The following is a 27138-nucleotide window of genomic DNA, read 5'->3' as shown; positions in this document are numbered from 1 at the left end:
TAATATTGCTTCATTCACATCCTCCCATGACCCTCTACCACTGTGCCAAATTTCACATGGATTGACCAAGTCAGTGAGGAGAAAAATGTGGAACAGACACACACAGACACACCCACAGAGAGAGTTTTCGTCATTAAGATACACTAGAGCTGCTATCAGCCCGCACATTATTATATAAGTCTCCATGATCACACAATACCAGCAGCCCTACCGCTGCCTATCGTTCTTCGTCCCCTGTGACCTACCTCAGTAGTTTCCAGATTTACTGGAGGCAATACTGAAACTGACTGCAACAACAACAACAACAACAACAAGGCTCCAAAGGCCCTGCTGGCAAGCAAGGCCAGCAAAGTCGCAGGATGTTGGAGGAGCTTGTGGATGGCCGATAAGCAGAAAGGCCACGCCGAGGGTCAGCACGTAGCCCCGCCATACAGTCAGATCTCTATTAAGATAGGAGATGGTGGGCCAGTGTGATAAGAGCTGACAGGACCTAGTGATATCAGTGATGGGGGAACAGCGCAGATGCTACTTTCTCCACCCAGCAGGAGAATCAGGGTTGGGCTCAACTTATCCTAGGCATTGGTATCATGAGGTAGTCTTCAAATTTCAAAGTATTTAGAGACAGAAAACAATCAATCCACATTCTGATGTTTGAATCTTAAATGTTCTGCATTATAAATGTTCTCAATACCCAGATATTCATATTAAATTACATAAAGTTTGAAAACTCTCAAGATTAAAGCTAAAAGGACGTTGGTAGATTTTATTACAGCTTACTGCAATTCATTATTGTAGGAGGAGTTTAGTGTTACAGAATAGCAAAGTGCTTTTTCTTGAGTTCATTTAGTTTAAAATCATATTTTCTATACTCTCCTCCAAACAGGAATCCTCTCATTATGTAATCTGGCACAGCTGTTCCAAGGCAACAATGAGCACAGAAGTAGATATTAATGAAAGGATTTATTCTGTGAAGTTCAAGAGCCTCATAGATCATTGCAGTTCAACATTTCCTCTCAAATGATGCTAAAGTACTTACCACAAGAAGACAGTATTATTAGTCATGTTATTTGAAGATTTTTAAAAAATATTCTCACTGGGTTCTTGGCTGCAGTTTGTTTGTCAGAAGCTTTGCAGCAGGACTGGTCCCATTCGCTCCAGTAACAGGCTGTTATCTGGCCTACATCCCCACCCTTCTTCTCCTCCATTACCAGTATCATCCTCTGTATAGGACCATCTGAAGAGACCTGTTTAAAAAGGACTTGTCCGTAGATCTCTGGCCGACCCTCAAGCGGTATGGCGCTGCGTTTCATTTCACAAGCAGCACTGTGTTATTGTTGCCTCTCAATGGGAGCATCCCTCCTACGTGGGAGCAAGACATGCAGACTGAGAGACAGAAGCGTAAAATGACTACCAGTGGGGTTTTGCATCACTTTGTAGTCATTTTATAATCATTTTGCATCTCTTTGTTGTCCGTCTGCATCTTTTTTCTGTTAATTCTGATTTTTTTATTGTAGTAGTTTTATGTCTATGGTTGTTTGGCATCCCGCTGTGGTCATTTTGTGTCCCTTTTAATGACATTCTGCAGGTGAATCAGAGCTGTATTTGAAGTAAATATTACTGTAGCTTCGGTGTGCTGTGCAGCTGAATGAAAAATGAACAAAAACAAATATTCAGTTGAATTTTGCTGGCAGTTACTGAATATTGACTAATGAAAATGGCTGTCATCAGGATCAGGAGCAAAAGAAAGCTGACACATTTCTACTTATAAATTAGCCCTGTGACTGTTAACAGTCACATGAAACAGGTATGGGCCCAGGAGCCATCTCAACTAGGCCTGTGTGGTTCAGTAATCCAATGCTCCAGTACTGTGTGAATCCAAACTCTGACAGGGGAATAAAAACGCCCCTCTTAGATCATATTGTCTATTTTGGACAGATGTACGTTACTGTCGTCTTTTAACCAATTTTGTGTCTGGTTCTTGAAAGCTATCGGTTGTAGTTTAAGCTCATGTAGCAATATTCTAAATGATTAGTTCCCAGTATTAGTGTCCACGCTCTCACCGCCAGCTCTGCAGCCGTGTTTGCCAGAGCTATTTCATAGACAGTTGGACTGCGATTTAATAGCCTGTGAAAGTGAGACAGACAGAAAGGTGGAGAATCCCCAGTATTTTAAATTATCCTTGCATATTAGAGAATTATGACTTTGTTGTAACGTTGACTTCTTCTTAACCATCACCATCAATCCCCCAGCTATAAGCAATGAGCCATTTGCCATTATGCAGCTTGTTAGCAATGTCCAGGCTGTGTAATTACCTGTGTCAACGGCAATGATTGTCTTCAGTGACAGATTATTCATCACTTTATAATTGTAGAGGTTTAAAGACAGATTTTTTTTGCTCTTCTAACAGAGCGGAGAAGTAAAAAAAATGTTTCATGCGCATCACTTTTGCTGGTTGCACCTTCCAGACTGGAGCAAGCGTTTGTGTGTGTCTGCAGAGTCCTGTAAAGACAAGACATACTTCCTGTTCATTCTGGGAGTAAATTTAAAATGCATTCAGCAAACACATTTTTTTTTTTTTTTTTTTTTTTTTTATGTGGCGAGGGTAAAAGTCTCGAAAAGCATGATTTAAATACTATTTAGAGGTATTTCTGTATTGTCTGCCCCTTAAGATAATTAAAATGGTATTATTATTGTTTGTTGCATTGATTTCTCATTAGCACTTGTTCTTTTTTGTAATAATTAATATTAATAGTAAAAATAATAATAATAATAATAATAATAATAATAATCAATGGGGGCTGCAAATTGATTTGACTGAAAGACCAGTACTTGCAACATCACTCAAAGTGTAATATCATGTTGCCGTTTGATTGATGTTGCATGTCTTTATTGTTTAGCATCCTTGGAAGTGAATATCTGCAATATTTTATTTCAAGTCTATTTGATACTAATTTAAGATTTTTATTTTTTAAAGAAAAATAATTACGATATAATTAAATTTATTTTTTCTGATTCAGAGTAATTGTTTTAGAACTAAGATCACTTAAATTTGCAACACAAATTTAGTTTGACTTATCTAATTTTTACTCAGAAAAGCAGAATTTGTGGTTGTGTGTTATTTCTCTAATGTAGGCTATATATATAGTAGCTGCTGAATTCCTCCATAGTGTCACCATATGAGTCCTTTAATAAAAAGCTTAAACTTCATATTCTGGGCTCACTATTCTGATCATTCATGCAATGTTATGTTTAGAGAGGTTGCCTGAGTGCAAGCACAGAGCAGCCCATACTGCAGCGATGCTGAGGCTCTGGGCTGACGGGGGGGGGGCGAGGCAACAGTAGTAGTAGTGCCTGTGTGTGCGCTGCTTGGCGGGCACATCATCATCCCGACCCGACGGAGAGGCAGCAGACCTCCCGCATCCTCCCCCGCATCCCCAAACCACCGCATTGTGTCTGCAGCCACTGCGATAGGCGTTCACGGACAGCATCATGTGCAGACTTCAGTAAAGCCGGGACGTTTTTCTATGCAACGCGCTCCTCTGGTCTCACAGTAAACCGCTGCTCTCGAAACATTTTCTCAAGGATAATAATGATGAGGTAAGAGCTTCCGGTCGCCATTTTACTGGTGTTTAACGGATTGGGGGAAATCTGAATGGCATAATAAGCGGATAAAGCCGCTGTTTATGGACGGATACCGGTGTCAGGATGCTAAAGCGGCATCGTTTAGATTTGGGTGATGCTTGCTCGCTGGATAAAAGGAGATCCTGTGACGGGTATGTAACGTTAACGTTGGCGTCACCTTTAATAGTCCCGCTGGTGCAGTGTTTGTAGTCGCTGCGGGCTGTTTTGTTGTTGTCCTGTTGCTAACCACCCATGCTAAGGCTAACTACCCGCAAGTTTAGCTAGTAAGTTAGCACTGGCGGGACGTGGGAATGCACTATGGTTGTATTGACATTATAAACAGTTGCAGGGGGTGCTGCTGGACGTTAAGGTGGTGCAATGGTTTAGCGAAGTTGCTAGTGTAACGGTTGCGAACTTAGCAAACAGCTAGCTGGTATAGCTGCACGTGGCTACATGCTAGCCAGTACTAGCTTAGGCGCCGTGTGTTAAATAGAAAGGACAGACATTTCATGAGACAAAGTCGACATGTTATGGTGAATTCTTGGTTGTTATGGCATGTGGGGTTTACAATATGAAGAAAGGAAGCGGTACCCAGGAAGACAACGAGCCGGGGCTAACGTTAGCCGCTTAGCGGAAATGAGATGCACTGTCAGGTGTCACTGACATGTCACAGAGTCGGTCGACTTTTACTGGGAAGCAAAGCTTTCCGTGTTCTTATTAAAGTACTGCTTAGCGTTCACACGGCTGTGGACAAGCTCTGACAGTCCTGTAGAAGTTAGAGGACCTGTGTGTGTTGTCAAAGTCACCGAGAGTAGGCTCAGGGTCACTGCACCTGCATTTCACATCATTGTGACCTTAGAGGAACGACAAGCTGAATGTTAATCTACACCGAGGGGATACATTGATACTGCATGTGTTTTGAGAACGATAATGCAGATAATATCTCTCATCATCACTGATGTTCAAACACCAGAGCCGATGTGCACTCCGCAGGTTTCCCGTAGTCAAGGACGTGAATGGCAGAGATGCGTAAATCCAGACAAGCTGCTTGGTGTTGGTGGGTTTCAAACTAGATGATGTACCACCTCTCTGCGAGTCAAGCTTGGCTTTGCTTTCGTTGTCAGCTAATTTATGTCGCACTGTACACAACTGCCATAGACACATAGAGACAATAGTGTGTAGTAAATAGCAGTAAAAGCATTTAATAGTAACAGATCTGTCTTGTTGACATAAAAAAAAGTGATCAGTTCAAAACCTTTATAGCGGGATCTGACAGATATGACTAGTTAACTCTCACAACATCATAGTTTCTGGCCTTGATTTATCCCTAAATGGCTTTATGGTATTACAGTACTAACATGAAACATGCCATAATGTTGCCACAGTGCAGCACAGCATATTTCTCCTTCTAATATAGGGATGTACATGGCTCACATTCTGTTCTGATGTCATTAATTACATAGGAGAACAAACTTTTTAATTGTAGAAATGTGTATTCGTGACCTTACCATTGTTCATTCGATAAGGCAGTGATTTTGCAACAGTTAATTAGAATGTGCAGTAAGATTTTTATCCAGTTTTAAGAAATGAAGTTGACAATGGCTAACATTTTTGCACTCTCTGTTCTATGTAGATTTGCATATGTGAGGGAGTTATGTTTATGTGTTAAGAATTTGGTGGCAATTCTTGATAACTCCATGCATCTTTCTCCCACAGGCGTGATCGCGATAGAGACAGAGAGCGCGATGAACGGTCGAGGGACAGGGACCGTGACCGGGATCGAGACCGTGACAGGGACAGAGATGTGAAGTCATCCGGGGTGCCCAACATCCTAACTGCAGGCGGTGGGGTCTTCCTCAAGCAAACCCCCTTTCAGCAGCAGATCAACCCCTTCACCAACCTGCCCCACACGCCACGCTACTATGAGATCCTGAAGAAGCGGCTGCAGCTGCCTGTGTGGGAGTACAGAGAGAGCTTCACTGACATCCTGATGCGGAACCAGTCTTTTGTGCTGGTGGGAGAAACAGGCTCTGGGAAAACCACACAGGTAAAAGGCAGAGTGTTTTTGCAATACTAGCTCATACAGATGCTCTAGTGTTGTCTATTGCCCCTAAAATCAGCTTTCACGTTAAACTGACCATAATGTCTCAGACTGAAACTTACTAATATAATTTGTATAATAATAACAAATAAGAAAAACAGGGTGCAATGAATGAACAGATGTTGCATTTTAAACAGTTTCTCCGTGGAGCTGATTCACAGCGTGTGGTCGTTAAGTTTATTTAAAGTTCTTGAAAGAGCTGGGTTGTCTGTTTTTAAAATGTGAAAGAGAGAAGATTATAGTAAATCACTGGTTGAGCCTTAACCCCCTCCTGAGGGGAATATAAACCATCTTCCAAACACTTCTTAAATTAAGTGGTGTAATCTTGTCAGTGCGTTACGCCTTGATGATGCTCAAAAACATTTGTATTCAACACAGTCATCGGGAATTTCTGAATAGACTTTCAAAGAATGTTTAGTTTGCGGTCATGTCTAGAACATGCTTACCAAGGTAGGGGTACATTTATGGAGCTTTAAGGGTAGCCATCTGTGATCATTGCTCTTGAAATAAAAATAATAATCAATGATGCAGTTAAGTTAAATAATTAATGGCACTTCTTCTTTCATACTTTAATGTTCAAAAAACACTTTATTTTACTCATACTGTCTGCCTGAATATATCTGTATTCACCCTCTGTCTTAAATGTTTTATTTTAGCGCCTGCTTCTTTAAACCCCGTCTGAAGAAGTCTAATTTGCTCTGATTGGTCAGCGTTTCCAGGTCTTCTATATCTTGGCATCTCTGTGCCATCATTGCAGCCAGGGAATGACTGTAGCGGAGTATAGTGGCACTATCTATCATGAAAAATCATCAATAAAACTTCTGGACCAAAATCTTTACAGCCAGACGTGTTTCAGAAGGAATATGATCCGAAACTGGGGAGAAATTTACACCGTCAACCAAAATTACATGTTTCTAGGGCTGTCCTCAATAACATCTTAGGTGCTTCAAAGCTTCAGTGATAATTATTCACGAAAATATTCAAAGCTTTGACAGGACACAACGGGACCTAAGGGGTATCAATAGTCATATACACTAATGAACCACCCACTCCTGAGCCAAGTTTAGTAGGACTTAGAACCCCTGCGTGTTTATGTGAGAGAGTGATAGAGAAAGGGAAGAGAAGGTGGAAGGTGGACTATTGCAAGCAATGTTTTTGTGTTATTACTAACTCAGAACACTGCAGGTTGGGCCTCACCACTAGTTCAAAAGCAAGTGCCTCACTACAGTTGCCAGCCACAGATAACCATTTGAAATTTGTCTTATGTGTTCCTTTTCCTTGTCAGACAGCCAATTTAATTGCTTGAAGCACGAGTCAATGACTGCACTGAGAACACTGGCTTCATTCATGTCTGACGCTCGTCACCTCCTTTCAGTTTGCTATACCAGTTTGCTGGTAAAACAAACAAACAAAAAACTAAACAAAAAAAAAACGAAGCACTCGAATACTGATTTGGACATCAGTTACCATGGCAACAGCATTCAGGTTAGCCCTACATATTTCCCTGACACTAGCATGTAGCTACATGTTGCAGTGTAGGTAACATAATGTAAACAGTTGCAGCATCATGTCTGGAGCAGATGATCATGATAAGAAATGTGTCACAAGCTGATGTTAGCTTGTTGCCTGAGTTTATTGCTTACAGGGATTAGGGTCCTGTGTATACGACAACGATTTCAACTGAAAACGGTAAACTTTAGTTGCATTTTGGCTGATCGTTTACACGACTAGCCTGGAAATCCAGACTCAAATCTAAAAAGATTTTGAGTCTGGCCCTCACTGATACACCCTACCTACCCAAGGGGCGGCACTAACTGAGGCATTTCAAATGTCGCCGCACGCAGTTGGATAGAACGATGGCCAATCAGAGCAAAAAACAAGGTGACATATTCATTGCATTAAGCCCCATTGGTTTGCCGAACAGTGGGGCTAACTGATAAATTATGCTTTTGCCGTATCCTGTCAGCAAAACAGCAAAAACGTCCTTCCTGGAAACAAAGGCTTCTAGGGCAGTCTTCTGTTCCTCTCTCAAGGAATAAGATAAGTAGTTGGCTTAGCGTTTCCTCCAAAGCTAAATTGAATGGACACGGTCCTTTGGCAGCTGCCATCTTGGCTGTTTACTTTTGGACTCCTACGGCGCAGCGCTGTTGTCATCATGTTGTTCCCGCCAAGAGGCCGTCTCTGTTAGATAGACTGATCTGATTGGTCCGATTGGCGATTCAGTGGGCTCTGCTCGTCAGGGCCAGATTCCTGTGGAGTGCAAATTCAAATTTGCTAGGGGATTTCCAGGTTATTACATGACAGTAACATTTTGAGTGCCTGAAAACGGTTTCCAGAGTGCAATTTTTTGGAAACAGCACTGTCTCCGTTGTCATGTAAACTTGCAATATGCAGTTCCTTTGAAAAAAGGGAGACTTTTCGCACATGCGCATTATGGTTCCAGTCACCAGGCATGCACGAGAAAGTCGACCATCACAACTAGGGATGCACCGAATATTTGGTAACCGAATATATTCGGCCGAAAATTGCAAAAAAACACACATTCGGTATTCGGTGGAATAAGTTAAAAACAAGGCCGAATAATAGTGGCGTGTTTTGATAACGCAATCAAACAGCGTGCCATGACAGGTGGAGTAAAATGTCAGCAGTGTGGCGATCCGCCCGTCACCGCACTCACATTTGCGACTAAAAATAGTTTCAAGCGAGCAAAACAGGCTTAAATCATTCAGCATGCTGTGCGAGCAGCCTACAGATTTCAACCACCAGCAGAAACGAAAGGCGAATCCCATCGGTTGTGGGTTGAACGGAGGTCACAGACACAGACAGTAATGTATTCCTGTCAAATACGGCGGCCATTGGCTTACTGGTGACGGACAAGTTGGCTCCAATAATATCCTCTTCTTGGCGTCATGACTGCCCAGAAGTACCTGAACAGCCGAGGCAGCTGAACACAGTCATGTGATGTGTCAGAGGAGAAACGAGCCGTTCACGGCCCACAAACCTCACCGCACTTTAGGGACTGTTCGTTACTTATGAAGGGACTGTCAGGGGCTGGTTGATTCTTATTTTATTTATTTATTTTATTTTGATCCCCCCTATGTTCATCACACACTGATGCTGTTTTTGAAGTATGAATAAGTCAATAAGTAATTTATTCCATTGAAATATCATTGATGTATTACAGAGAAGTGATTTATATTTTCATAAATGACAAAAGGCACATCTGCCTCATTTTCACTGTGGTATCGTGATACTACTTAGAACCATGATATTTTCATTGGTATTGTACTGTGGGTCCCAATATTGGTACCCTGACAACGCTAATCTGGAGGGGGTTCATCTGCAAAAACGAATGAAAAACTAAACAACAATATTCGGTATTCGGCCAAGCGTTTAATATTATTTGGCTTCGGCTTCGGCCACAAATTTTCATTTCGGTGCATCCCTAATCACAACAGCAATGACAGACTCCCAAGCTCTGTTTGTGCTGCGCTCCCTATTGAATTTATCAACGCTTCTCCAGCAAAGTGTAGATTGACTGTAGCAACTCCACCTCGTCATGCGTCCAGACAAATGTTCATGGGGTTGCCATTTTGATTGTCATTACTGCTCTGTTGAAGGAAGCGATTGTGCCAAAGTGTTTTGGGTCATTTTTGTGGATCCGTGTGCACTGCGATTGATATCAAAATGTTGTCATCTGAACGCGGAACTTTTTTCAAAATGAGAAACGATTTGGTTTTCAGCGGATCGTTTTTGTGTAAACACGGCCTAAGTTTGCGTTCCTTTACCACATTATTTGAAGCTTGGCAGGTTTAATACGAACATCCAACATTGTAACATCATATACATGACAGAAAATAAGGAAAAGTATAATAGGTCCCCTTAAAGAGAGAATTTTTACTGTTATATTCTGGCAAAATGTCTTCCTCACAGTTGTCAAGAAAAACAAGTTTTAAAACAAAAGCCATGCTGAATTGACTTTTTCTTTATGTAAATGCAGCTTAAATTATTGTCGTGTACAAATGTGGTAGCATAAAGGGACTCCCAGCAAACATATTCTGATGGTTAACGTCTCCCCCTCTAAGTATTAATGACATATTTTAATAGTGTCCCTGAAATGTTTATCTCATTCAAACCTGTCATTTCTTCTGATTGGGTGACATTTCAAAGACTGGTAAGACTTGAGTCATCTCTAAGGGGCAGTCATCTGAACCTCAAGCTTAACAGAGTGGAAGTAAGACTCTTTTCGTTGGGCTTCTCCTTGCAAGCTGCTTCTGTTTACCGTAAATGTTGACAGGTATGACTTTCATAGGCTTTGCAGGACAGCAAACTGTAGTAATGCATTTCCAAGTAGAAGCATGTAATCTTTAATTTCTGTAGAACATTTGTTCATGAACTAATTTGGCTCATCGTCCTCTATTATCTGCCTCGCATTCATCTCTTTAGTTTGCTTTTTCCATTTAAAGAATCCTTTTGATGTCTTTTATACTTTTTGGCTCAAACGCAGCCTGACTCCTCTGCTGTCTTCCAGATCCCTCAGTGGTGTGTGGACATGGTGCGGTCAGTGCCGGGACCAAAGAGAGCCGTGGCCTGCACCCAGCCCAGGAGGGTAGCAGCCATGAGCGTTGCCCAGAGGGTTGCTGATGAAATGGATGTCATGCTGGGCCAAGAGGTGGGCTACTCCATCAGGTTTGAGGACTGCAGCTCTGCCAAGACGGTACTCAAGTAAGGCTGGTTAAAATATTCTCCTTGGTGTACCAACGTCATACCCACAGCTTTAAGTAGATTATAGTAGGGGTCTTTTAGTTTAACAGGAGTTAATCTATAGTCATAGTTTCTGCCCTTTAATTTCCTTGAGTAAAGCAAACTAAAGTTTTCAGTTCATAAATGTAGATGATTAAATTGGCCGATGCTGGACCGACTGGCATTGACGAATAAGTTTGAATTTCTTCAAATCTATCTTGATGGATGTTCCGTCCACAGCACTTTGAAGGGAGAGATTTGTCTGTAGGGGAATGCTGGGCTTATTAATTTTAAGCAGGGTTTTTATTCAGATAATACTGATAAAGCCTGCATCTCGTCTCTATTCACCCAGGTACATGACAGATGGAATGTTGCTGCGGGAGGCCATGAATGATCCCCTGCTCGAGCGCTACGGTGTCATCATCTTGGACGAGGCACACGAACGCACATTAGCCACAGATATCCTCATGGGGGTCCTCAAGGAGGTGGTCCGCCAGAGGGCTGACCTCAAGGTAAAAATAAAATGAGTTTGTTTTGTGTATTTCTGAACACAATTTCTTTCTTTTAAAGCGTCATGATTAGAGATTGCAGTCCTCTGATAGCAGGGGGACTCATTTTAAGGGCAGTGCAAGTTCCTGAATCTTAATATGTCTCTTTATTCAACACCTACATTTACTGTTTATTCTGGGAAATCAAGTCTCACATTTATTTTGTCTTATCTCAAGGCTTGGTGTTGTAAGCACTCTTGACAGTAGTCTGATTTGTTTCCACAAATATGTCCCACTTAATGCCTTCAAAACACCGTTAAAGCCCTAAATATTGCCTCCTGCAGGATATATTCAGTGACAGCCAGTGTTTACATCCCTCCTCTGTCACTCCTCTCTTTTGTCACATTTCTCCTGACAGTGTCCCCATGTCTGACAGCTGTGTATCTGTTGAGGAAAGAGAAATGTTGCTGTTGGGCTCAGAAATGCACATCCATTCTGCACCACAGCACTAGCCGAGATTACACCTAGAATCAGCCCCATTTTAAGCCAATCAACCGGTTGGGTGGGGTGTGGGAGGTGGAGGGGGGGGCAGGGGCAGCAATGTGTCGGTGTGGATGGGAGCGTACAGGCAGGCAGAAGTTTTATAGGCAGACTGTGCCAGACATAATTCTCATAAAGCAGATGGATAATGACTAGTTGTTTGTCAGCGTGGAATCAAAGGTTAGATTGTTGTTCGCGGACTGTTAAATGAGGTCTAGGTTATTGGGAATGATCATCCACCCACACCCCTCTATCTCCTTCATCCCTATCCCCCACCAAATTTGAAAGTTTAATTTGCCTTGATTAAGAGCAATTATGATGTCTCGCAGAGCGTAAAGCGAAATGCCGAGACACTGGCCCCTGAAAATGTTTGAGATTGAAAATGGGAGACGTGTTTCCCATCAGAATCCTAATGCGCTCTTTCTAATGGCTCTGGAGAGAACATTGTGTACCCAACATCAGGAACAAGGACTGTCATAGCTCTGTGTAGGTCAGTGACTTGGAGTGTAGTGCCAAGTTCTACACTATAGACACCATCTTGGGTTGGTGCCAGCACCCTCATCCTAAATTCTGATTCAAAGCATTACCCATCTTGTATAGCTTTTTGCACTTTTAATCTGCCCTGTATTTGGTTGCACCCTCATCCACTTAGTATGTGTCCTTATCCTCTATTATCACCAAGCCATATAAAATGTTAACTCATTCTACACTTGAGTGCTCACTCCTGTAATCACCACAGTCGTTTACACTCTGCTGTCTTTACTTTTATCTTTGCTTTCACCTCTTCTATGAATACATTGTCCCTCACAGACTTCTCTCTCCTATACCTGCGCCCTTCTGTCCAGGTCATCGTCATGAGCGCCACGCTAGATGCCGGCAAGTTCCAGGTGTACTTTGACCACTGCCCGCTGCTCACCATCCCTGGACGCACGCACCCTGTGGAGATTTTTTACACGCCCGAGCCTGAGCGGGACTACCTGGAAGCGGCCATCCGCACCGTGATCCAGATCCACATGTGTGAGGGGGACGAGGGGGACATTCTGCTTTTCCTCACTGGACAAGAGGTATGAAACATTTCTGGTTTCATGTTTACTTGAATTGAAAGATTTTTCATACAGATATTTATGCTCAACTTTCAGAAAAACTCCAGCACACTGTCCTTGGAAAAGTAGTGATTTTAACTAGACTTTGAACTTTATTTCAATAGCACCTTTCATACCTTCACAGAGCAAGATTAAAATGGCACAGACAAGATATAAAAATAAAAAATTCCTCAAGTAACTCTAATAATTCGATGACTCAGCAAAGTATTTGCCTCGAGGTTTTGTTAAATCCAACCCACTAACCTTACTTCCACTGTATCGCTGTAAATTATTCGTCAATAATCTGTCTGACTTTCTGTAATGAAGACTGAAATATCACTGCAATGATGGTTTGCAGGTAGACCTACATGTGATGAATTAGTGGCACGGTCGCTATCAATAGCCACAGCCGTGCGTAAGGGTCACGCGTAATGACAGCTGTTTTGTCAGTCTGAGACAGTCTGTAAAATGGCACTTCTTCTCTGCCGTATTTGTAACTTTCAGTTCTAATGAGTCCACAAATCCTGATTTAATATTTCTCCGCTATGTCTTGTGAAACTCTTTTGGTTTAATATTTCATTCCCAGTATGTCAAAAGCATAGTTTATGCAGTTGAGTATTGTGAGCACAGAAATACGGGACAAACTGCATCCCGCATTGACTCAGTAAAGGATGGTGCATTTTATTTTTCAGTGTGGGACGATCCCGTATTATATGGGACGGGGGGCATCTCTGTCCTCAACATGCCTCAGTATGGTGCTGGTGTCACATTACTTATTCTCAGTTCTACTATCCTTACCGGGGAAAAAGAGCTTGTAACTTTTATGGACGCTGCTGCGCTACTCCGCCAATTAATTAACTGACTCAGAAGGTAGTGATGTTACCACCACGCTACTGAGAATGTTGTTAAATTCGTAACATCGCTACCTGTGGTGACGTTACTGCCCCGACACTGATTATTTTTGACAGCGTGAGAAATAGTGACATAATAGCGTCGGCCATTTGTGTGACTCCCACGCTGATTGCGTGATAGTTGACTGCTCTGACTTTCAAAAAAGGAAACAAATTTGTTGCTCATTTCAGAGACTTTACTTATTTTCTCTTTTATATATTACTATTGTCCTTAAATAAAGCCAAAGTAATTAAATGAAAACGCAGTATTTCTTGTCTGATTACTCGATTAATCGATAGAATACTTGACTACTAAAAGAATGGATAGTTGCAGGTCCTTGCAAAATAAATAACAGTCAATAAACACAGGGAGAAATAGCGTCAAATCTATGTTAAGACTTAAAACTAAAGCAACAAGTGAATAAAATAGTGAAAATTAATTTTTTATTGTCCTTTCAAAGGAAATTTGTTGCCACAGACTGTATAAAGCTTTACACAAGTACATGAATACATTACACACCGCACCATTTCTACATGGAAGACCTCAGGCACATCCACATTTATACACACACATCTTTATGTACACATAGAGGGCCTACACACGACATTTCTCAGTGTGCTTCAGCCCAAAAAGCACGTCCATAGAGGTTTATAACAAGGTTATAAACTGGTGCAAAGATTTTACACATCTCCACAGTTAAGAGTGTGCATATTAATGTAATTACATAGATGAGTTACTCACATACACAGTGTCATGAGCACACACTGGTGAACCCTCTGCACAGGAAATGATTAATCCTCAGTTTGATAGATGTTAATGCGCGTGATTGTGCCTGTTTGGGAACCACCAGGATCTGCTCAGAGAAGGGGGGAGAAAAAAACGAGGAGTGACCCAGATTCTGCCCTTCCTACAAATCTCTGAAATTAAGTCATTTATTATTTTTTTCCCTCCCTGCAAATGTTGTCCACTGATGTGTAATGGAGGGCAGGGTTCATGCCCAAAATGATGAATTTGGTCACAGCAGGGTGAACACACACACACACACACACACACACACACACACACACACACACACACACACACACACACAGAGGAAAGCACCAACAAATGCTTCAATGTCCTGATCATTGGACAGGAGAAGCCTGTCGGAGCCAACACTGCCTGTGCTGGTATGATTATTCTCTCAGCACTCTGACAAAATGGTGTTGGAGACCATGTGATTACTTGTAGTTGTAAAGGAGAATGTAGCTAGTGTGAACACAGCATAAATTGCTCTGGAGATTTAAATGACATTTCGGGCTTAAATCATTCAATATTTCCATTTTTGTTACACTAATTTTTCATCGTTAAAAACTCTCATGTGTCTTTCTGGTTTCCCCAATCACATCTTGTGACGGGTTGTTTATTAGCAGTAATTATTTGTCACTCAACATCAGCTTGACTGTGGCAGTAAACCTACGTCAGTTTTCATTTGCCAAAGCAGGATCAATATGCGGCTTGTTACGAAGGGGATGAAGTCATCGGAGGGCATGGTGTTTGAAGTGGTCTCCTTCGAGGGCTGGTAATTGATTTTAGATTTAGTGGTATCCCAGCTGCTCGGATGGCTAGAAACACCGATAGTCACTCTTGCGAATGTGTAGAAAAGTCTGGGATATTCGCAGGCAACATTTTTCATGCAGTTAGATGTAATTTGTTGATTTATACCCCCCCCCCCTCGCACTGTATCAAGCTAAGGCATTACTGAGAGCACTCCCACGGTGAGTTCATTATCACCCCCTCCTAATTGGGTTAAAGAAGTTAATGTGTGGTAGGTCTGGCAGAGACGGGTGTTCAAAGGGTGCTGCAGCACGCTCCTCGAGCGCTTCTTAACCTCTTCAGTCTCCCAGCAACTTTGATGTAGACTAATGATTGGAAGGCAGATCCATGGCAAAGCCAAAGACTCTTTTTATCTGACTGTTTAATTTATAACAGACGAAAGCAAAAATGCACAGGACTCTCTTCCTCTCTCCTCCGCAGTTTCTCTGTGAGATATTTAGCTTCCACAAACAAATAGAACTGAAGCACCAGCTCCAAACAAGAAAGTCGAAACTTATCACAGCTGTTGAGCAAAGATAAGTCCTAATATTTAAGCTTCCCCCTCAGCAGCTAACATCAAAACATGGGGATTGGCGGGGGGTTGTTGCTCGTCAAGAGGAGTGCCTAAATGTGTCGGTTATTAGCTTGGCTGTAGATTGTTGCTTCTGGGGTCGCAGGGAGAGCTGGTGGACAGGTTCCCAACGCTGGCCAACTGCCCCTGTGTGTATGTGTGTGTGTGTGTGTGTGTGTGTGTGTGTGTGTGTGTGTACGCACACACACACACACACACACACACACACACACACACATACACACACACACACTCTGTCTTGATGTCCCTAAGGGACAGACAGCCAGCTTGCTTCCAGCGCTTTGGCAAAGAGGTCCATTTTTTTTTCCTCCATGGCAGCTGCTGCATCCAGAGGCTTGATAGGCTATTAATACCCGGGCTAATTTTACCAATCCATTCAGATTTACCGTTTTCCACTTGTCAGTGTGTTGATTAAGAGGCACATGGCCATCAGCGGGGTTTGACTTAATGCGATGAACAAGGGGACAACAGGGCTAATAACACACTTGCAGTCCAGAAGGAAAACAGGAAACATCGCCGCGGTGCTTTCTCATGTCAAGGCAAGTGTTACTGGCTTCACACAGTGACACAAATAAAGTCAGCTTCAGTCATGCGTAAACTAATTTAAGCACAGGGTGTTTTTATAAAAGGAAACAAAGACGTCTGAGAGATATTGCGGGTTGTTTTGTTCACCTTCTAAATAAGTACGCATAAAAAGCTCTGACAATGTCTGTCTATAAGCATCAGTAAGATAATTTTGGGACTCAGAGTTCATCATTGCCTCATGACTCCCCTCTTTGAAAAGTTGCTGCATTGCTCCCATGGGCCTGCAGGTGGTGCAACAGTATAGGCTGTAACATGACACATATAGTAACTGCTGCTTCATGAGGATTAAATGATTGTTGTTAGCAAAACAAAGAAAATGGTTCTTAACAGCGGGAGTTGCTTGGAAAATGAAAAGCTGTTATGTGTTGTTTTAGGCCATACCAGAAAGTACTTAAAACCTTCAAGTGCGATGATTAAACATGTGTATACGGGGAGGTAACATAAAACAAATTTTTCTACGTTAATGAGTTATAAGCAGGGGGTGCCTGTGGAATATGTAGGCATATTTATTACATTTAATAGTGTGTTCTAATAGGTTTTTAGAGACAGGGCCTGAGCCCCGTGCTCACTATCATGCTTTCTTATTCCTGGCGCTGCTCAGGTCCTCTGTCTGTCTGCCAGCCCACCGGCTCTAGAACGTTCAGCTTCACTAAACTGATCTGCCATGATTTGCCGCTGGTTATGCATCAGTGCTGCAGTCTCATCTCACATTCCCCTCTACAATACTGCACTGTGGAATAATGAACCCTGTTTGAGTCTGTCTGGCTCTCTGTGTGTCTGTGTGTGTGTGTGTGTGTGCGCCTCCAGAGCATGCGCGTCCATGTTTTCCATGATTGCTGCATTTGACAACAGAGCCACAGGGAGCTCGGCAAAGCATACTGCAGTCCAGGTTTAATTTCCTCCGTCAGATGGAGCGATAGTTAGAACAAATGTACTGTAGCAGGGAACCACGGTTTCCCCGGCCGCCTCCCCTTCGCCTTCCCCTATCATCCAGACTCACCGCCATTGTTCATCCAGGTGTTGTTCCGAACCTGTTTGATTTCGCTGTTTACACACACAGGTGACGCCTGGATTAATTGTTGCACTTCTGTCTTTCAGGAAATTGATGAAGCTTGCAAGCGAATCAAGCGGGAGGTCGACGACCTGGGGCCTGACGTCGGCGATATCAAGATCATCCCACTGTACTCCACACTTCCTCCACAGCAACAGCAGAGGATCTTTGAGCCACCCCCACCCAATAAACCGAGTGGTGCCATCGGAAGGAAGGTATAACTGCCTTGTTGCGATGAAAACACTCACAGGGGGAGGTTGAAGTGGGGAGTTTGAGGGAGAGGGTGAGTGAAAGAGAAGATGAGTGGGGTTGATGTAGAAAGGCCAGATGGGGAATTAGGTGGGGAAAGGAAGAAAGCTGGAAGGTAGGGACTGAAACTTTTTTTCCCCCCCTTTCTCAGCTTTAGCGCAGAACTGACTCACACAACATATGCTGCTTTTGTCAGCATGCGATTCCCTGCTCTAAATTATAACTGGGGTATTACTCACGCCCTCTGAGCCAGAGGAAAGTACTGCATTCTCAGTCGTTTTTATCTTTCCACTACATTTGCACAGGCCCTGCTGCTGCGCAGAGAGGAGGCCGTAGACCTCTGCCATCTGAAGCCATGTGAAAGGTCCATGTTACGTGAGCTGATCAAAAACAAGACTTTTCTTACCGCGCGTAGTCGTCGTCTCTCAATCAGTTAATCTCCGAGGAGTGTATGATCCTCTTATTGATACAGACACGAGACAATTCCTCTCTTTTGTGTGACAGTTTCTATTCAGATGGGCTCATCCCCAGAGTAGCAGCACCACCTGCGCTGCCACACTGTTGGCCAGGGATCTGACAGAATATCAGAATATCATCACTGCCAGTGAATAAGCAAACATTCACCCCCAGCATCTGATAGGGGACGGTGTTGATGAATGACTCATTGCTACAACCCCTCTAATTGAGGCAGATCAGGCTGACATATGAGCAGCGAAAATATTTATGGGCTGTCAAAGTTAAACACGTAACGATACTTTAAAAACGCTCAATTCAACCTGGATTTTGGGAATGTAGGATTCCAGGGATAGAGTATGTTAAGTTTACATTTAAAGCGTGGCACAGGCTGAGGGTTACACCACAAGGTTGGCATCAAACATTTGACACTATTTCATAGTTTTATAGTTTTATCTCTTCCAGCTTTCTGCTTGAACGATTTGTGAGTTTGTGTGTGCTGCACATGTTTTAGAGGCTAAGCGTAGCTCAGTCGTTTGATTACCTAGTGTTGTTGGACAAGATCTTTTTCAAAAGTTCAAATATCATTCCCAGTGTTTGCCTCCGCCGTTCAAAGGGATGATGACATGAAACAGGGCCGTGGTTGCACTGGGACAGGTTTAAATGTGATATGGCTCTTGCAATGGTACCTGCATGGTCTTATGAGTTTACATACGTAGGTCTGACGTGCTATAACTAAGTAGTCCTGTCGTGGTGAAGAAATGACCCCTTCAGTGATTGAGGATGGTTTAACAGACTTTGATATGCACTTGAATACTTGTTCATTGTTAAATGCAGAACCTATTAAGGACAATGATGCGCATAGGGGGCACGTTGTGTTTTTAGCTGAGATGCTTTGATTATGTCTGGTTGCTATGATACAGAATATCCATGGAAATAAAAATGTTGGCACAAGGTAGAGGACCTACTTGCTTTGGAGGAAGGGATGACTGAAGCATGTAGGGGGAGAGGATGGATCTGCCGGTCTGTGTGGGTTCATTATTTACCCTGCAACCTATTGCAAGTTAGAAGTCGATCATCTCAAGTCGGTATTCCCGTCTTTTACGTCCCAGTGCTTCTCGTAGGGTAGTCATATTGGCGGAACCCTTTTAGTTTAAATAGACAGAGGCGGCCTTCGGCAACGGGAGGGGCTGTTGAAGACTTGTGGGAGGAGCTGTTGATGACGCCGCACGTGCGAGCCACTGGCGGTGGATAAACAGGAAACAGCTGATAGCCGGAATCAGCGAGCAGCTAGTAGCAAGAGGGAAACGCAAACCTGATAGACACTGTAAAGATGAGCAACTGGGGAGACGAGGCATTGCGCACCCTCCTTGTCCTCGCAAACGAAGAGGCCTTTAACCGTCAGATGGCGGGGACGGTGAAGAACGGGCCAATTTACGAGAGAATCGCTGTCTGGCTACCACCACCTCACTACCGCTGCCTGACTAGCTGTGGCTTCCCTCCCACATCACTGTTTACATCACACGCTGAGCTACACATTTTGTTACTTGCTCACGTCCCCCATTGCCCCGAAAAAGGCGCATTCTATATAAACAAAAGTAGGTAGGCGGCAATTTTCCGCCCTCCCTGATTTTGTTTTTATACAGCCAATGCTGAAAAAAGACTGATTGGGCTTTCCTGCAAATTTGCACAATTGCTGTCTAAAAAGGGCTGGAGATTCGCATGCTTGCAAAGACTTCTATAGAGCACAAATTAATCCTAACCTAGATACTGCACATTTCTCAACATAAACTCTACATAAAACACAACATAAAGTCAAATAATTGATGAAAAGATCATTCTGCTTGGTTGACTGTGTGTGCCGCCATGTTGCTGTTAAGTCAGTTGTGTTTATGTCGAGTTTCTGACTTGGAATTTCAACTTAAATGAGTATTCCATTGCACTTTTTTTAACTAGTCAGCGGTCTTTTTTTTTCAGAGTTCAGTGGTTTGCGGCATTACGTCTTCTCTATTGTTGTTGTCTGGTGATGTAATGGTTGGTCTTTGTGGTGTTTGTCCCACCCCTCCTCCACTGTCATTGGACAGATGGGTAAAAAGTTACAGTGATGAGCAGCTGCAGCGTTTTACCCAACATTTTTCAAGTCTCGGCGACCCTTAAAAACGCAAGACGCAAAACAAACAAGCAGCTCTAAGCGCAGAATAGACCCTCAACGCCTTGCCGTGCTGCGACATTATTAGTATAGTGTAAAAACGCCACACCCCCATGAAAAAAATCGAGAAAAGCGCGGCATAGCAATACTACAGTTATTACGACAGCCCTGGAACTAGGAGGGAAAACTGATTTTCTGCTGGCAGCAGGCTTGCTAAACAACAATGTTTCGTCCTCTTGGTCACATGTTGCAACAACTTCTCCCTGGTTCCCATGAGTGAAATCAACACAGGAAATAAAGTGAATTTGGTGACAGTGTAACCTCTGAACTGTCAAACCATCAACCACTTTTAGCTTCAGAGTATCAGAGTTGATGCCCTTTTTCCCCCCTTAAGTTCAGTTTGTCAGGTGCTTGTTGAATTGCTAGAGGTGGCATATAGGCTAAAGTTGCCGTGCTTGAAGTAAATGTGCTTCTCCTCCAAGACTGACTGAGCAGCTCATCAATTGAAAAATGCAGAGATGTCATCCAAGCCAGCCCAAGAGGAAGTAGTGAAAAAGAATTAAGGTTTGCGACGTCTGCCGCTACGCATGCTAACGACTGCATTAGGCACTCCTCAATTAACATAAAGCACCAGCTCGTCATTGCTCTATTTCTACAGGAAAGCCACTGATCTTCTATTTTTGAACAGTTTAATCATTTAGAGCCAAGGCAGCAATTGAGTAATTACAAACAAAGACCATAATCTCACTTTGCTTTCCAGAAGAAAGACAAATGTGCTGTGATGAGTTTAGGTTTGTTTTCAGCATTGTCACGTCTGGAATATTCCCTGAAATGTCACTCGCGATTCTGCCATGTATCCATTTCAATGAGCTTTGAATGTGGGTGCGTCGATGTTGCTCAAAGCACGTTCTCCTTTTCCCCAGTCAGTGGAAGGCTTTATTTGTCAACAAGGCTGTGTTTCCCAGCAGGGAAGGTGAAAGATGGCCCGTGTTAGCCATAGTACTTGCTCTCCTGCAGGTAATAACCCAGAAATAACATGCAGAGATGATGCTCTAATGATATTACTGATGAAGAAGCCAGGATTATCTAGTGCAGCAACAGACTGGAAGGAGCCAGCCTGCGTTCAGTGTAATGGCCCTAGCCCGGATAATCCTTCAGAATCAATGCAGTCAATGAGGCCACCCATATGATCATGAAATGTGAGAGGGTGTCATGTGTGGCATCTGCTGGAGCACTGACTGTGTCCCAACACGCAGGACAGTGGCGAGCTCACCTAGTCCATTTGTTAACTGGACTTTGAAGCATTCCATGCCTTTCATTTCTTGCTGGGAAGGTGGTTGCTGGCATATAGTGTCTGTCAGGAGACACTATCTGATTGCCTTTTATTTCAGACCTCCACAGTATGGCTAATAGGTTTCGTGAAGATGTGATTCCTCTGTATCTTTAGGCCACTGATGGCCCTTTTCCACTAAAGAAGCTAGGGTTGGGTGATATGTTAGAATTTTCTAACCAGCTACCATCAGCCCCCAATACCTGACAGTTTCCAATATATTGCAGCTGGTGTTTGTCTTTCCATCCTGTTCCTGTACTGTATGCCTTCTAATTTAAAGTTTTTCTCTTTCACTGATACTAGCCTAATTGCCTTGTTAATACACTGCAAAATGCACTTCATTCTGATTTGAGAGAAGCAAAATAAAACTCACCAAAACCGCTTTAGTAAGTCTTTCCACTGTTCTAACAATGACCACCTCTGGTTTGGGTGAAGTAAACCCTTAATTCATAGAGAAAGATCTGAAAATTAGCCAGCTTTACACACTGTTTTTTCCCTAGGGTCTCTCTTTGCCCCTGCCAGTTGAGCAGCTGCCTGCTAAGCAGTAGCCCTTACTAGACCATTAAATTGGCGATATATCCCTCCAATTGCCCAACCCCAGCAGGAACTTAACCTGTTACCTGAGGCTTCACATAAACTAAACTTTTAGGAACCTTGAGAGTCTTTTGTACTTGTTCTCCCCTGAGTTTTCATCCTATTTTACAACCTGGGACATTTTGGATATATGCCGTTTAAAAGGCAAAAGCAGGACCTACTTAGTAATGTGTATGTGCTGTTTGGTAGGACGTTGGAGTAAGCTGTTGTTGGTCCAACAATTGCCGATAGAATAAATAGTCATCTGCGCTGTGATGTGTTAACATATTTGCTTAATCAATTATGGATGTAGAGTTATTAGAATTTTTGCTTCAGGAACTCGTCCCCCTTTCCTACCAAGTTCCTACCGCAAAAATGGGCTATATGTGCACCTTCTACCTTGGAACCAAGCAGTTGATCTCAGTGTATTCCCATTAGGGCCGGGTATTGGTATTCGGTACCTTTTTAAGGTATTGACCGAAGTAGCCCACTACCAAGTAGTCTCAAAACTTGACTATCCGTATGATTTTACTTGTAGCCAATCACCACAAGTGTTCTTTGATTTAATGCGACATGTGACTAGCCCACTACCGCAGCAGCTACAACCTATACAATCTGTGCCGTGGTGAAGTCAAGGGCTGTGTATTTGACAGAGTTTGCAGTTCTTTGTGCCGAGATGCCACCAAAATTTTCCACACTACACTAAAATGCCACCAGACACTGCACATCTGTGGCATTTCTTGTAACTCAACGCTTCCATTAACATGACGGGCATCGAATGTAGTAGGGAAAAGAATAAATCATATGAAGTATTCTATTGGAACCAGTATCACTCAAAGGGTACTGGTATTGGTACTGGTATTGTAATTTTTAAGTGATACCCAGCCCCAATTCCCACTAAGCAGATTACTTCGACAGCTCATATTATTTTCAGTTGTCTATCAAAAATTAAGCAACTCACAATTGTCATGGAGTGCTCATGTCAATCAGATCTCGACAGCCATTCATCCAAGAAATACACGAACAACAACCCAAGCATTTGCCAGATACTGCTGTCTGTTCCGTTTCATACAGGCGTTTATTGCCATCTCTTCATTCCTCCTCTTGAATACTAAGGGGAACGTGTCTTTCGACAGGTGAATTACCCGAGGTCAAGGTCTGAATGAGGGGGGGGAAAAGGCCCTTCCTGGCATTAATAACTAAACAGTCAGGCATTCTCAGGCTCGAGAGAAATCCTCGCTTAAAAGGTGGGATTTAAAAAGTCTGTAAGGCTCACAGCTTGAAGACAGCTGAAGAGGCACGGCTACAAAGGAAGTGTGTCAAGTGTGCAAAATTGGTTCTGTGGACCTGTATCAGCAAAGACTACAGAGAACTGTTTGGTTTTGAGCTTGGCATTTCATCATGAGGACTACCAAGGAAGCAGACGGTCGGCCACCACCAAATGACTGCTTAGGTCAGCCTTCAGCTTGTTGCTGTCTTGGTAGATGTTGAGCAAGTGAGTAAGGAAAAGATATTGAAGTGTGGAGAGGCATTTTTCCAAACACCCACTTGCATATTAAACTATGACAGTGGAGTGTTAGTTGCCAATAGAGTGGGCTGTGATCTGGCCACCACAGTCTTGAGCACTATGATGAATCTTGAGGGTTTCTCTGCCCAGTCGGTTTCAACTGTTATATAAGGGGGAACTCACCCTAGCGGCGGTCAAGGTTCGTGTGAGAGCAGCTGCAAATCTGTCTTCCACCCCTCCCCTCTTTCCTCCTCCCGCTGTTTGTGTATATGCTGACAGCAAGAGACCCATAGGGTGATGTGACTCATTTGATTTTTTTTTTTTTTCCCTCAGATTCAGCTGTCATTTCACATAGACAGCCTTGCTATAGGGGATAATTGTAATAGAAAAAGATCTGCGACTGGGAGATGGTGCAGGTTCACAGTTTCCCCACTTGCCTAATTCTCAGAAACCAAGCAACTTTTCATTTCACTTGTTTGTCTCCACATGTCATCTCTTCTTGCAGTATTTCTCTGCCCTGATGCTTAAATCAACTCCCCATAACCATGCTGAGACTGGTCCCATAAACTTCCTCCTGTATTAACATCTACCTTGCATTCCTTCTAAGTTTTCAGATGAACATAACTGCAGTAGTATCTGTTCGCTGGCTTTAAAATGTTTAAACCGTCTTTTAAAATTTGAAACGTTTCCTTACGCCCGGAGCAGGAAGCATACAATGGAGATTTTGCACAGGACGTGCCTCGCATTTGAAACAACATTGTGAGGTGGTTATTAGGATTCAGCACTTCTTTATAATTGACCAAAGGACCACACCAAGAATGCTAAGGAAAACAGTACGGCTTAATATTTCGATATGATTCTTTGCTGCCGAACATAATGTTACTTTGAAAGCTGTACAGTTTACCTGGTGCTGGTGTTATGGTATTCTGATGATCGTCACTGGCAGGTGTACACAACTTTTGACTTCTTTATCAAAGTTCAGGACTGGAAAGGGTCTGACGGAGGGGGTGGACCTGAGCCTGAATGAAAAAAGTAAATTCAGTGATTGCATCTTGTAGTAGTTGCAGTATTCTCTTATTCTTGCCTGATATCAGGCAGAACTGTCAACTTGTCCACTGCGTTTCCATCTTCAGTCTGAAATTGCTTCGACTTGAACCCATTTCTGTGAAGAAGGGGGATTCAGATTCCTCCAACCAACCACTACAGAACAATGTATCTATCTGAATCTGATGTTATTTTAACTCCACGCTGATGGATAGCCATGCCAGCATAATAAGTTAAAACAAACTACGATATCAGGCAATATTGAGAAAACATGTCGAACAGCCTCAGTAGTTTATCGGACCTATAGCACTCGCAGTTGTCACTTTAACTTCTCTTTGGTTCCAGTGCACCACTTGACAACAGCACGACGATGGAGTTAGCCCAGCCCGTAGTGCTGATTAAGTGCCACTGTGGTGTTCATTGATTAGTTTTTATTTTACCTGAGAATCCTGTTTCATATCATGGTGCCAGCTGAATCAGTCATCTCAAACTCAGTGAAGTGGACAGATTCAAAGGTCCGGACCACGATACTTGTAGCAGTAATGACGACACAAAGTGCTGTAAAAGTTAGATGGATGTGACTCCAGCTCTGTAGCTTGGTGCAGAGTCCACAGTTGCTCTATAAAACAAAGTGAATGAAAGAAGTTCCAACTGGTGATGTGGTGGCATCAACAGGGAAAACACAATGCTTTTTCTATGCATCTCACAAACAAATCTAAATTTAGTCTTTTATTGTAACACTTTATATATTTATGTGGACTGGATATGCACAAGCAGAGATTTTTTTTAGATTTACTATGTCAGTACCACACGCTGGAATAAACGTCCTCTTTTTGAATCAGATGTTGGGAATAAACTGGTTGCTGTCAAATCTAAAAAGACATGTCACAAATAATAGCTGGTCTACCATTGAAATGCTGTAATTATTTTTCCAGTAGTCAATGATTTTGTAAATATTTCAAGCTGAAGTCAATGCAAACATTTGCTGTGCCTCTCGTTGTGTTGAAGCACAGCTCTGGAGGAGCCATTATTGTGTAGCACACAGCAACGGCCAATCAGCGACAATGAGCCGTGCAGAGTTGGCATGTCCGCAGTGTTCCAAATTTCGAGAGACATGCTGGGTTCACATGAGAGAAATACCGCAGCCCTCATTTAGGGAGAAGAAAAGACGCTTGGATAAAAGCAGTAACCATTGTAGAGCAAAAAGCAGGCCACCTAAGAGGAACCATTACATCAACTATTTTCTGTGATTTTAAAAAACTCTGGGGAGAAACTTTCCAAGAGAGGGAAGCTGACATCTCAACAAAAACCCTGTAACATGCTGCGGACAGAACCCCCAACCTCCCGCGCACACATTCACATAACAACAAAGAGGCCAGAGGCAATGCATTTGGATGGGACGCTGAGCACCAAGCCAGCTCTCTCCACAAACACGTTGATAGCACATTGAACTTGATTGCAGAAACTGTTGTGGTACTCCCCTGTTGGGTTGCATTAGGCAGCGTGTGTGCAGTGCACTGTAGTGGCATCTCTACAAGCTTCTTTAGTCAACTGGCTCACATCAGGGAATATTTTTCAAGTTAAAACAAAGCTGATATTTGCACTTGTCTCTCTCCTTACTCATGCTTGAGAAGGATTGTGATTTGTGAACTGCTCCACTGTAGAAGAGCACTACAGTTTGTGATTGGACAAAGCACTTTTGAATACTTGAATGACGATTCAAAATTTGTTGTGCAATTTGCTTTTCTAATAATTCAACAGAAGAAACTACCTTAATCCCTGAAATGTCCAAGTTGTTGTTGCTGAATGTTTGCTTGTTGGAATGGATTTCCTAAATAACTGATAATAACTAGTACCAGAGTCTGAGGTCTTGTCAGTGCCTCCAAACAACCCAGGCGGATCATTTCTGAACACATCTATTCTCGTTTCCACAGGTTGTCGTGTCAACAAACATCGCCGAGACATCCCTGACCATTGACGGCGTGGTGTTTGTAATCGATCCTGGATTTGCCAAGCAAAAGGTTAGCTCCCTCCTTCTCCCCACCATCCCCCTCCATGTTCTCCTACCACTCTTTATCTGTGGCAGTCATCTGCGTCTGTTGCCTGAGAATCCCCAGATAAACACAGCAGTGCACAACTGACAGCAGTAAAGATGGAAAAGCCAGTTATTTATTCCTCTGACATTTCACCAGCCTGGAGCCAAGTCATACACCTGGCACAAAAAAAAAGATTATATATGCATTATGGTGGATTATGTGTATTTGGTATTGTTTAATTTTTTGTATAGCTGTTTGTTTACATAGTAGATTGTGGCTGTGGGTATATGCTTGACTACTTTTTTTTTCTTTTACCTCTACTCGCCTCCCAGATTTTCTTATTTACCTGAAATGCATCTTTCCCTTTTCCTATCAGGTGTATAACCCACGAATCAGAGTGGAATCCCTTTTGGTCACAGCCATCAGTAAGGCCTCGGCCCAGCAGAGGGCAGGTCGTGCTGGACGAACACGCCCAGGAAAGTGCTTCCGCCTTTACACAGAGAAAGCTTACAAGACAGAAATGCAGGT

The 27138-nt window shown here is 42.9% G+C and overlaps 1 protein-coding gene across 2 annotated transcripts in view; it reads left to right on the top strand.

Moving 5' to 3' along the window:
• The first annotated feature begins 3356 nt into the window (after positions 1 to 3356).
• Positions 3357 to 27138, top strand: part of LOC125883550 (ATP-dependent RNA helicase DHX15-like) — a 43195-nt gene continuing 19413 nt past the window's right edge. Inside the window, exons 1-8 of one of the 2 annotated variants that reach the window (XM_049567920.1) lie at positions 3357 to 3597; positions 5338 to 5668; positions 10254 to 10447; positions 10818 to 10977; positions 12339 to 12557; positions 17317 to 17484; positions 26509 to 26595; positions 26987 to 27136. In XM_049567920.1, the coding sequence (XP_049423877.1) occupies positions 3590 to 3597; positions 5338 to 5668; positions 10254 to 10447; positions 10818 to 10977; positions 12339 to 12557; positions 17317 to 17484; positions 26509 to 26595; positions 26987 to 27136 (1317 nt within the window). In that variant the 5' untranslated portion in view covers positions 3357 to 3589. Of the gene's footprint in view, positions 3598 to 3623; positions 3774 to 5337; positions 5669 to 10253; positions 10448 to 10817; positions 10978 to 12338; positions 12558 to 17316; positions 17485 to 26508; positions 26596 to 26986; positions 27137 to 27138 lie in introns of those variants that run through there. The other variant, XM_049567919.1, reaches the window with a different exon arrangement.

Source organism: Epinephelus fuscoguttatus, linkage group LG23, assembly GCF_011397635.1.
Source record: "Epinephelus fuscoguttatus linkage group LG23, E.fuscoguttatus.final_Chr_v1".
NCBI classification, from domain to species: domain Eukaryota; kingdom Metazoa; phylum Chordata; class Actinopteri; order Perciformes; family Serranidae; genus Epinephelus; species Epinephelus fuscoguttatus.
This window is presented reverse-complemented; position numbering and strand designations above follow the sequence as displayed.